At 43.0% G+C, this 12,200-nt stretch overlaps 1 protein-coding gene across 3 annotated transcripts in view; it reads right to left on the reverse strand.

Moving 5' to 3' along the window:
• Nucleotides 1–1,547: 1,547 nt before the first annotated feature.
• Nucleotides 1,548–12,200, reverse strand: part of LOC103397554 (iporin) — a 15,235-nt gene continuing 4,582 nt past the window's right edge. Inside the window, exons 3-14 of one of the 3 annotated variants that reach the window (XM_017043159.2) lie at nt 11,094–12,200; nt 10,280–10,877; nt 8,540–9,232; nt 7,910–8,086; nt 7,401–7,559; nt 7,010–7,086; nt 6,657–6,831; nt 6,084–6,189; nt 5,924–5,970; nt 4,821–5,670; nt 4,518–4,673; nt 1,548–4,407 (exon numbers count right to left, since the gene is read on the reverse strand). In XM_017043159.2, coding sequence (XP_016898648.1) covers nt 4,209–4,407; nt 4,518–4,673; nt 4,821–5,670; nt 5,924–5,970; nt 6,084–6,189; nt 6,657–6,831; nt 7,010–7,086; nt 7,401–7,559; nt 7,910–8,086; nt 8,540–9,232; nt 10,280–10,877; nt 11,094–12,200 — 4,344 coding nt within the window. In that variant the 3' untranslated portion in view covers nt 1,548–4,208. The remainder of the gene's footprint in view (nt 4,408–4,517; nt 4,674–4,820; nt 5,671–5,923; nt 5,971–6,083; nt 6,190–6,656; nt 6,832–7,009; nt 7,087–7,400; nt 7,560–7,909; nt 8,087–8,539; nt 9,233–10,279; nt 10,878–11,093) is intronic. The other 2 variants (XM_017043161.2, XM_017043160.2) reach the window with 2 other exon arrangements.

Raw genomic sequence — 12,200 nt, forward strand, 5'->3', positions numbered from 1 at the left:
TACCTTACAGTCTCTAATCTCCCTGAGATTACATCTTCTGCATAGAATATAATCTATCTGTGTGGACCTGCCTCCACTCTTGTAAGTCACCCTATGTTCCTCTTTCTTTTGGAAATATGTGTTTACCACAGCCATTTCCATTCTCTTTGCAAAATCTACCACTGCCTGTCCTTCCAAGTTCAACTCTCTATCACTCAATCCAGCTCATTCCAGAATTTCTCCTTTTCTTTTAACTCACAGCCCACATGTGGGGCATAACCGCTAACAACATTAATCATCAGTCCTTCTATTTCTACCTTCACACACATCAACCTGTCTGACTCTCGTTTCTCCTCCACCACATTTCTTACATATTCTTCCTTTAGGATCACCCCTACTCCATTTCTCTTCCCATCTGAACCATGATGAAACAGTTTGTAGCCTCCTCCAATGTTTCTAGCCTTGCTGCCCTTCCACCTGGTCTCCTGCTACTAAATGTCTATTCTTCTTCTCTCCATCATATCAGCCAGTTCTCTACTTTTCCCTGTAATTGTACCTACATTCAGAGTTCCAAACTTCAGAACAACACTTCTATTTTTCCTCTTTTCTCTTTTTGTCCGAATCAATTGTCCTCCTCTTCTTCTCTGTCTCTGACTCTGACCAACAGTAGTCCAATTTCCACCAGTACCCTGTTGGTCAACAGCACTGTTGGTGGTCGTTGTTAACCCGGGCCTCGACCGATCCGGTATGGAAATCGTTTTAGTGGTTCTTATATTTAATTTGGCTAAAAGTTTTATGCCGGATGCCCCTCCTGACGCAACCCTCACCATTTATCCGGCCTTGGGACCGGCACTATAAAACACTGCTTACTGTACCCTAGTGGCTATTTTTTATGAATAATGTCTATTGACCTGTAAGATGTAGGTCCCCAGAAAAAAGTTTGGGAAACACTGTTCTAAACCATATAGAACCATAAAGAAACCAAATGCTCCAGATTAATTACTCTTATCACTCTGATAGCTTAAGCTGTGAACTCCAGCGGCTGCGGTTGACGTTAAACAGAAAGATTGGTTATCTGCCGCCATCTAGTGGCATTCATTGAATTTGTTGAATCGGCGCAATGCAGGAAACAAGGATTGAAATCAGTCTTTACCATACGTGTTGTAGGATTATAAAGGGGGTTGGACACGGCATAAAGTTCATTCATGTCTGCTTCAACTCAACTCAAAATAAATAGTCCACCTACATAAAAACCTGAACTAATTTTAAAATAAACTACTTATGATATTCACCTTAACCCTACAATGTTTATAAATTAACTATACCATAAAACAACTCAACTTACTCCCCCCCCAAATAAAAACACATTCACCTTACATTTAATAAACTGTAGCTTCAAACTAACTTTATCTAACCTGAAGCTACAACTAAATTAATAAATGTATATACGATAAGTCTAACAAAGGGCCCAAACCTCGACTGATATACACCCACATCCCAGGTGGTGGAGGATTTTCAGTCTTTTCAAGTTAATAATAATAAGTCAAGAAGAAAAGAGTCCTTAGTCAGAGTCTGATCACATCAGCACTTTGTTATTGAACATCCAGAGTTTGATTATGATGAACATACACTTCAGATAATCTGACCAGAGAGGTGAAGGTGGTGAGGGTGGGGGGGGTCTGGAGGCAGAGGAAGAGGAGCAGCTTCACTAACAATGGGTTTGGTGTAGATACAGGCATAAACAAAGAAAAAAAACAAAACAACCGACAACAGAATAACTTCATGTCTGACACTATTAAATTGCATTTTTATACAAGTCAAATAGACCTTTTTATTCTCTCTCTCCCTTTATCTCCACTAAGACATCACTTCCTGCCTGACTCTAAACAGGAAATGAAAATCACCTTGAGCTTACAATTCAGGAAAAATTCAAGTAAAACAACCACTATTATTTCATAAATGTACATAAAGTGTTAATTAGAGTTAAAGGTGTATAAAGTGAACGAATGTGTGTAAATCAGATATGTTTGTTTATAATAATTATCTATTTATTAAAATTATTTTTATTCTTATTTTTTTAAACTAAGGCCACATTTAAATATTCCCTGTCATATCAGAAATGTAATAGAACCACACCGCAGTAACTACAGAACTGTACCATAACTTCAGTGTTTCCATCACAAGGACCAGGCAATTGCAATATTTAAATGAAGGAGGGACAAAAAAAGCTCCTTCATATTCCAATATTCACATTCATACGCAGAGATGATTTTGGGGGGCACAAAACATTCCAGTTACTCGAATTTAGTTCCTTGGTCCTGTAAGGGAGCAACTGGTACTGATCGCCATTCCTGGTATTATGTTCACCATTGAAAACCCACAACATTTCTGGTACTGCTCCCTGTTATTGTAATTCAAACATTTCATTTTCCTTTCTCTTGTCATCCTTCACTGGTTCCTGCAGTTTTAAACAATAACTATCTCTGAAACAGAACTTCATTTCTAGAAAGTTAGTTCCTGGAACTGTCTAATAAATTCCGGTACTGACATTTGTGACATTTCTTCACAGCTCCTGGTACTGTTTTTAGAGTCTGTGGAAATGTGTAGAGTATTAGGTACTGTCCCTGGTGCCTGGTACTACAGTACTTGCAATAGTATTTCTCTTTATTCTAGTTCCAGTCCCTTTGTGCCAGAGTGCCTTTATTGAAGTAGCTTCATTGACCCAGAAAAAAGAAAATGCAAACGTTCTATGTAGTTCCTGTGCATTTTGCAAAACTCTCTTGAAGATTTCTGTCTTTTTTCTTTTTCAGAATAAAAATATTCTATATTATATAAAATATTAAAATTAATATGTTTTACTTCTGCCATTGCTGTGATCCGTCAATAGAGTTTAAAGCTCTGTTGTGGGAAACTGTTTCCTTGTGGTCCTGGAATCAAAACTCTTCTTTGAAGAAAAGTCGGATTTAAACAACAGCCTTAATTTAAAGGACCATAAAAGTAGCAACACAAAGAGAAGCTACTGCTGAAACAACTAGTTTCTAATATGAAGGGGGAGACATTCTTTGCACTAAATCACGACAAGTTTCCTCTTCAGAGTGAAGCCTATATTAATGAAAAAAAAGTTGGATTTGTATTAATAGTTTTCTCACAACCACTTTTTTCCCCTCTGACCAAACCTGATTTAAGGTTTAAGCTCTTACAGACATTTTCTTCTATCTATGACATATGATCATTGAAACCATGAACAAGTCAGTCTGATGTCAAACATTTCTGACTGACCTGACAGGCAACAAAACTTGGTGAATCTCCTTCAAGCACCATTTTATGTGATTTCTTCCCAACGTGAAGAAACCAAACAATTGTTTATGACTTTGCCATGAACGACTAGACTGGACTTTCCTCTAAGGAAAGGTTTTAACCGTGGAAGCACAAGGAAAATCAAGTACTTTTATGCATTTTTGGTATTGGGAACTAATTAGTTTAATTTCAGAGAACATCTACTGCAGCGAAAACAGGCTCGCACCCCCAGTTTTGTCCTTAGCACTAGTGTTCACCGTGAGAAGTATCATTACCGCCATCTGTCGGATTAAACTACACTTCCACACATCCATCCATCCATCCGCTTATCCGTTACCGGGTCGCAGGGGCAGCAGTCGCCACCCAAATCACACTGGACCGTACCAACCCCCCCTGAACCTTCCTGCGGGTGGTGAGTCCTAACAGGGATTCGAACTTGCCCAGGAGGTGAACCCTGAAGTTCCACACCAATGACAGAGACATTGCCTCTGGGCCAAAGCGCCACTTAAACTACACTTCAACTACACTTCAACTATGTTTTTATTAATATTGAACTTTTTGCTGTAGAGCTGAGAAGAAAAACAGTAGGAATCCATACACGTGATCTCGATATCATCCATTAAATTAACATTAATAAGAGTGTATATGCTTTTTACATTGTTCACTTTAAACAGGAAAAATAAATTATTTGCTGCGTTCTACGCTATTTACGTCTTCATTGAAGCGAATGGAGGTTAGACAGCAGCACAGAAAGTGACCATGTGCCCTAGTTCTGCTGGACGCAGAGACAATAACGATGATAATGATGGAGATAAAAAAAAATTCTAGACTTTGGGTTTTAATCTTTAAGTGCATGCAGACAGTGTGTTTCTGTCATCATGCTCCTACATTGTCTTCTCAGTCTAGATTTAAACAGCAGCAGTATCCTCACGCTACTCCACCTCCACCTGCTCCTCCTCCTCTGAGCTCTTCAGAGTAACGTAGATGATGGGGACTATGCCGTGGTTGGAGTTTAGTGAGCAGATAAGCCAATCAGGGTCAGCTCGGCTGTGGACACGCAGGATATCGCCTTTGTTGAAGCTCAGCTGACCGTGCTCAGTGGCCACATGGTCACACAGTGCTCTGACTTCACTGAGGAGAAATGAGAAGGCCCCAAAAGACAGTGAATCAACCAACATAATTTGTCAACACTGTAATCAGTAAATAAATGAATAATGAATGGTGTGTAGTCAGTCATTCACCACAGAGACAGTTGTTTGTCGTTGGATGGATGACATGTTGTTGTTGTGTGAGTGACAGCTGTCGGAGGCTCCAGCTTTTTTCCACTTCCTGCTCCAATAGTTTGAGCAACAAAACCTAGAACAGAACGATCCAGGGAGAACCAACCAGAGGGTGGTCTGTGAAAACAGAAAACCGTGACGGACCTAATGATGGCGCTCTCCATTAAAATTAAATTAAACATGTATTTATATTAAAATACATGAAAAAAAAACACACATTTTTACAGAGACAATTTCATTTTCTTAGTGAATATCAAATCGAACCTCGTCTTTTGACTCCGCCCCCTTGACTGTGTCCCCTCCCCTCTGGATCCAAACAGTCTGCTCCAGCGTAGGTTTTGGCTCTGCTCCTGCTCCTGACCAGCAGGTGGTGGTAATAAGGGGCTGAGCACAGACGCTGGTGGGCTGCCCATCCAAGTTGGTTTCCCTCTCACGCTGCTGTTTTCGTAGCCTTCTACCTGTGGCTGTGACTCCGCACCCTCCACCACACCCTCTCTGGTGGGTGGGGCTTGAGCGTGCCGTCTTTCCATCATGGATTTCTTCCTCTTGTCAACCTTGAGGAACTTGTTCCTCTCAGATGATTGGTCGATGTAGACCTGAGACGACTGCATCAGCTGATACCACCAGCCCGCCTGCCGCTCCTGGCGGTGACGTCCCTGCTCTGATTCCTCCTCTTGTCTCCTGCTCCTCCTGTCCTCCTGTCCCACACCCATCTCTCTCCTGTCTTTTTTTACATCAAGCCCTGATCCATTTCTCCTCTTCACTTCCATTCTTGGCCAGGTCCCCTCTTGTCTAAGCACTGTCCTCTCTGCTTTGGCTTCACCTCCTGAATTTCCGACCATGTCGCTAACTGTAGTGCTCCAACCTCTCATGAGCTCGAAGGTGGAGCGATTAGAGTGACGGACTCTTTGACCTCCTACTGAACACAGCAGCTCCTTTCGACGCAGATGCTCTGCCCCCTTCTGAAGGAGATGGGGTTCAAAGAGGAGATCCAAGTCAAACGGCAAGAGTGAAAGCGGCTGGAGCAGGAGGAGGAGCTCCTGGAAGAGTGGTCGGCAGGGACCCCAGGACAGGGGCAGCAAACCCCAGCGGTTGTAGTGAGCATCAATGATATCTAAGAAATGTAAAAATGAATGCCAGAAAATTTAACACACAGACAAAGTCAAAAGTTGTATACTATATTTTGGCAGTTTTAGCTTCCGAGACTAAAAAGAACTGTAACTTCTGCAGGTTACAGATCTTTTGGACATTCTCCTCCCAGTGAGGACAAGTCTGCATGTGAGAAGAAAACTAACAACTCTCTAGACTTCAAATAGCCTTTCTGCCAAAATAGTGATGATGTCGTCTGTTAGTGTCATCAGTCCTACCTTCATGCGTGTGGAGATGAGTGAACCAGAACTCCAGAGATTTCAGACTGAAAAATGTAGAGTCGCTCTTCAATTAAATGCTTATTTAATAAACATTAAAAAACAATTTCCTTTTTCCTGAAAAAAATTAAAAAGGAGTCTATCAGGAAAAATAACTTACTTCAGGAGGCCAAAGATGAAGGCATTTATCCTCATGTTGGTGTTGTTGAGCTCTGGAAACTGACTCACTTTAGAGAACAAGCTGTGGAGGACACGAGTGGATGGACCTGAGGACACACAGGATGTCATGTGACATCATTGTTGACCTTAAATTTTTTTTACCCATTACATGTTTTTACACTGATCATCTTTGGAATAAAAAACATCTCTGTTATCAATTGACCAGTAATTATCAATAAATCAATCACTAAATCAATTGATGAGGAGGTTAGCGCTCAGCTGCAGCAGGGAGAGCACGGGAGTGGCAACGCAGGTGCAGCCCCGCATGCAGGTGAGTGCAATTCGAGTAATCAAGCCTCTCCCTATATTAGTAGGAGCCGGGACTGAAGAGGGAGAGTGGACAGAGAAGTGGGTGTTGGCACAACAAACAAACCACAATGGAAAAGCAAAGCACTTGGGACTATTGAAAATAAAGTCTGTTAAACTGTCATCTGTGTCGGCGTGTGTGTCAAGTGTGAAGCTACAATGAAATAATCAATGAAAGAAATAAAAATGAAAGTCAGAGCTTCCTCACCCAGTTGGGTTGAGGCCTCCACCAGACTCCAGGGCTGACAGCGACGCTGACCAATGATCAAGTCCAGGACATACGGCTTTAATCCATCCTGCAGCACGTCATGGAGGGCGGGGCAGAGATACTTTAGGATCAGGTGACCAATGTTAGGACTTACCCAGCTATTGCCAAGCTTGGCCTGAAGGACAGGCAGAGAAACATGAAAAAAAACAAAGATAAAAAAATAAATTAATAAATCTCATTTAAATATAGAACAGCTTTCACTGAGAGTGAACCTTAGTTTCTTGGACTGGTTTATAGCAGCAAGGAGTTTTTCCCTTATATACATTAAGCTGTTAAATTGAAGATCTTTTAACCTTTACATCCGGATCTCGACTGGTGCCGAAATGAGCCACAATCAGGTCAATAGCTGTATTCACGGCTTTCACCAGAGCTGAGGAACAGAAAGAAAGCATATTAGTCTCATAGACAGCTAAACCAGTACAATTTCTTCATTGGCAATGTTGTGTCAAATAGAAAGTTTGGTGGTTTCAATGTTTCTGGGTATCGTAGCGATGCTATTAATACATATAACGACAACAACAAGGCGACAACAGACATGTACAGCCTGTTTGCAATCCCTAACAATTCAGCGGAAGGATAAATAATTTTCCAGGATAACAATCACTCTCCATGACATTTGACCTTATTTCTCCTCTTTCATGTTAGAAAAGTGAAATGTCTGTACACACACAGACACACACACACCTCTTTTTTGTACGAGGTCCACAAAGACGTGAGACACGTGTACAGAAGATGGTGTTGAAGATGAAGCATCGGGGGAGAGACAGAACTCTTCTGGAGGTTTCTCCGTCAGAGAGAAATAATCAGAGAAGAAGTCGCTCTGCAGAGGCTTTGCTGATTGGCCTGGTTAACAGACACACACACAGACACATGTTAAACATGAGCACATCAAAAATGAAACACTAACATGTGCATAAATGTCAATAACATTCATGGGAATCAATATATAAAACCTTTAAGGACGTTCTGAAAAATAAAGGACACAATAGAAATTTAGGTACCATACATAATAAAACAATTCTTAGTTTCTAACAATAATTTGTGACTGAAATCACAATCAGGGCAGAATATGTTTCTTATGACCAGTGTGTGCAGCCCATGTATATTTCTTTCTCACCGACAAAGTTTGTTACTAAAATTTAAACAAAAATCTACATTCAGAAAAACAAAATCTCCTGAAAAACAATCATCACTTCTTTGAAGTCGTCCCAGCGTGTAGATAGAGGGCGCTGATGGGAAATCGAACACGTTGCGTCTAACAGTTCGCTGTCCTGTCGCAGCTCGCCGTGGCTCACAGACTCGCTCCACCCCGAGAGGGTTACGTCGCCTGTACTCCTTCCATTTAAGGGCTTGGGGGGAGAGGTGGTGGGCTGAAGGGAAATGGTGGGGTTAAAGAGTGCAATGAAGGTCAAGGAGGAGATAAAGAGGATGAATGAAGGGACCAAAAAAAGGAGGCGGATGAGAATATGAACATAAAGGAGGATAAGGATGGGTGTTCATGAAAAAAGGGAAGAAAGAAAGAGAGGAATAAGAATAGGCAGAAACGCTCACTTTTCCAAACCATAGTGAGAGTCAGTGAGAGTGATTTTAACTCATAGGAACAAAGGAGCTGCTAGTACATACTGCCTCGTGTGGACAGTTTGGGTAATTCTTAGAACTGAACATGTTTCTTAGTTGATGTTTTTAAATGTTTTTGGTGAGTGAGTGTGTCTGAGGCTTCATTTACCAGCTGTTGGTCTCTCTATGTAAAGTTAGAATATGATACCATCACTCTAAAAAAAAAAAAACATTATAAACTATTTTATTTAAAACTTGGAACATACCATTTTGTGTCCTGGTTCCGTCCCCTTCTCCTCCTTCTCCATGCTTTCCAGACTCCATGATTCCGAGGGGACTTAAAGTGTCGCTTTGCAGCCCAGATAGAATGGGCGGAGTTTCGCGATGGTAGCAGTGATCTTGTAGTGGTGGCAGAAGAGTTGGCCCCGCCCCTCTTTTCATACTCGAAGACAGAGGTGGGGTCAGTAGTAATGGCACTGACCTCACTTCCTGTTTGCCCTGTGAAAGAATGGGGCCTTCTGACCGGGGGGAGCTGAGGTTTTGAGGTCGCTGGGCCGGTGGTTGTGGAGGTGGGTAAGGACTTGGGGTGCAAGTAGAGCAGGTCCCAGAGCTTTGTGGCCCCTGGAGACGCACGGGGGAGTAACTACCGAGGGGTGAAGGACGGACTGATCCAGGACCAGGGTCTGCTGCTCCAGTCAGAGCCTCTCGGTATGTGTCTACATTTTCAGCTATGTTCTCACTGTCCTCATCTAGTGGACCTCCAGCTGCAGATTCAGAACTCCCTCGAGCCTGCATCCCAGAGACGTAGCCTGAGAGCAGGGGCAGCAAAGGTTTGGGCTGAGCCTGCTTGGACGGGAACTGGTGATGAAAGGTGAACGGCTGGATTGGCAGAGACGTGGGGCGCTGGTCAAGACTGTACCGGATCACAGCAGGAGGAGCATCTGAGGCAGACTCAATACCTGGATTTATAGGTGAAGGACCAAGGAGCCAAGAGGAGAGGGAGAAGTTCAGGACAGGAAGGGTGTCATGAAAGGAAGTGTCAGAGAAGAGAAAGAACAGAAAAAGGAAAAAAAAATGGTAGGAAAGATAGTTATATTGTTTCAGTAAAAAAATGCCAACTAAGCAGAAAGCCAACTAATTTCTGAAACTTAGAGTCTTCAGTATTCAGAAATATATTTTACAACTTTTACCATGCCAAACCTACTTCAAGTTGGATTAAACTTGAATCACAAAATGACACGAACCTGAAATAAACATAAAAGTGAAATGTGACTTAAATAATAAAGAACATTTTTTCACGTCTGTGGACTGTAGATCGTAAAAAACAAAAATATCAAACTGAAACTTAATTTTAAACTGCAATCAAAGAATAATCTGTAATTTCATTTAGTTTTGCTTGATCTTCTGCACAAACAGACACACACACACACACACATATATATATATATATATATATATATATATACACAGAACCTGAGGTCAGAAGAAACAACAGTAATACCCCGCTAACGCTCTCGTATCCACAGGAATTTATGGAAATGTGTGTGCGAGTATTGCACAAGTTGTTTATCAACTAAGACCAAGCCCACTCATGTCAGCTGACCATACACTGCAGTGCTGACCTTGACCACAGTGAGGTGGCATTGAACAGATTTTAAAAAATAAGAAGATATTAGAAAGAGAAAAAGTGACACACCCAGGAAGACAGTCATCTCTATCATCCCACCTTTTTCCTCCCCGTTTTCTCCCTCTCTTCCCCCTTTTCCTCCCTTCTTCTCCTCCTTTTTGTCAGCCATGATGCATCAGCAGCTCTCTGTATTCTCTGAATCAATAACCAGAAACTGCTCTTAAAGACGCAGCAGCCACTGATGTGAACCCCAATCAATAATCAAAGATTAATAAATTATTGCTAAATTATAGATTGTTAAACACATTATGAAATATTTATTGTTTTAAGAACAAATCTCAATCGGCTGAGTGCAGATACTCAAAATACTCAACCGTACCTTCAGGTCTTCTGCAACTTTCACTCCCTATCTCTTGTGGGCGCTCCATGCTACCATTGCTGTAACACCTGCTGAAGGCAGCAGGGTCCAAACATTGAGTGTCCACCTCAAGGCGCTGCTCTTGGATTGGAGAGAAGTCCCCAGAAGGGTGAGAGTGGGCAGAGTGAGCATAGTAGAAGGGCTCAGTATTAGTCTTCAGTGGAGGTGAAGCTCCAACACCTCCATTCCTACGTTTACTTCTGGCAATTTCTGCAAACGACGTGACCCTCGGAGGAGGAGGCGGGGCTGGGGCGGCACCCTCACTAAGACGGACTGGGCAGCTCAGCATCCGCTCCAAAGACCCAAGACGAGGAGATGGAGGCTTGTCCAGGTTGCGATCGTAGCTGCGGGAACGAAGGCGACTCACTGAAGAGACTCCTCCGCTGATAACATCCCGTCCAATCAAAAGAGGGGAGGTGTTGACATACACCTGACCCTTAATTACAGAGGGAGAAGTACCAGTTCCACCTTCTGCCTGCTTCTTTTTCTCATCCTCCTTCTCCTTGTCCTCTTCATTTTGCTCTTCTCCCTTCTCCTTATCATGATCACCTTTAGCTCTCTATAGAAAAGCATTTTTAATAATAGATATTAACAAAAATTCTTAAATTCATTTTTTGGCTCAATAAAGGCTAAAGATATTAATACAATATTTCAACAGTTTGATTCAATATTATAAAGCTTTTTTAAGGTAACTACATAAATGAAACCCTTGTTACTTTGGCCCTGGCACTGCAGCAGTGATATCATTTTAATAAAACTTTGGTGCCAAACTCACCACAGACAATGGTCCGTCCTCCCTTTCCTGATCCACGCCATCCTGCCGTCTAAACAGAAAATACTCGCTGGGCTGCGAGGGGCTGGGGCTTCCTTTGCTGGGCTCATCAGAGCAGCTGTTGACAGAGGAGGGGGCAGGACTTGGAGAAGACTGTGATGAAAGATCACAGGACACCAGTTTGTAGTAGTTCTGGGTGGCCACAACCAAACGAGCCTGGCTCTGCAGACAGGATGCCAGGTCACCTGACGACCCAGACTGTGGAGGGTGGTATGTGTTGCAGTTGGCATCGAGGGCCAGTGCCCCCTGGTGCTCCATTGAGCACGAGCAAGCAGAGGAGGTGGACAGGTGCCGCTCTTGGATCAGTGAGAAGCCGCTTCCCTGGCTGGATGTTTGTTGCTGCTGCAACGGTGGTTCAGTTGGTGAGGTTTGAAGGTCCAGATAAAAGGCCCCGCCCCCTAAGTCTTCCTGGTTTCCTGTAGGATCAGACGCAGGAGAGGTGCAGTACTGGTCTGAGGAGCTATTAAGGTTGATAAGAACTGATGGTTGCGGCTTCTCAGGTTCATTGTTCATCCTGTTGAAGATTGCACTGAAATTAACGAGCACACCATCAGAGCTGTTGCAGGAGGAGTCACTGGCATAGCCATGGTGAAATGGATCACCAAAGGTTTCAGGGAAGTGATGCATGCAGGTCTGAGACAGAGACGAGATTGACGAGTATGAACCCGTCTTACTGCTCCTTCCGCATCGCATCGGATGATCCTCATAATCACCATCGTCGCCCCAGTCTTGCTCACCACAGTCCATGGACATGTTGGAGCCACTGCTGCCGTGGCGACACTGGCGGTCCAGGCCCATGAGATCTAAGTCTTTCAAGTGTGTGGAGACATCTGAAACCCCACCCCTCAGAGATTCGTGGTTACTGTGTTTACCTGAGCCATGTAACAGGAATGGCTCGGTTGCAAAGTCGAGGTCGTGCAAGTGGAAAGGGGCGACCACGTCTTCGAGGGCAGAGCTGGTGTCACTGTGGAGTTGGAAAGAAGAGTCTTCAAGGTAACCACTGAGGTCATCAGCGTCCTCTTCTTCATATTCCTCATCCCCTGTGTTCAG

Source organism: Cynoglossus semilaevis, chromosome Z, assembly GCF_000523025.1.
Source record: "Cynoglossus semilaevis isolate Cse_v1.0 chromosome Z, Cse_v1.0, whole genome shotgun sequence".
NCBI lineage: Eukaryota > Metazoa > Chordata > Actinopteri > Pleuronectiformes > Cynoglossidae > Cynoglossus > Cynoglossus semilaevis.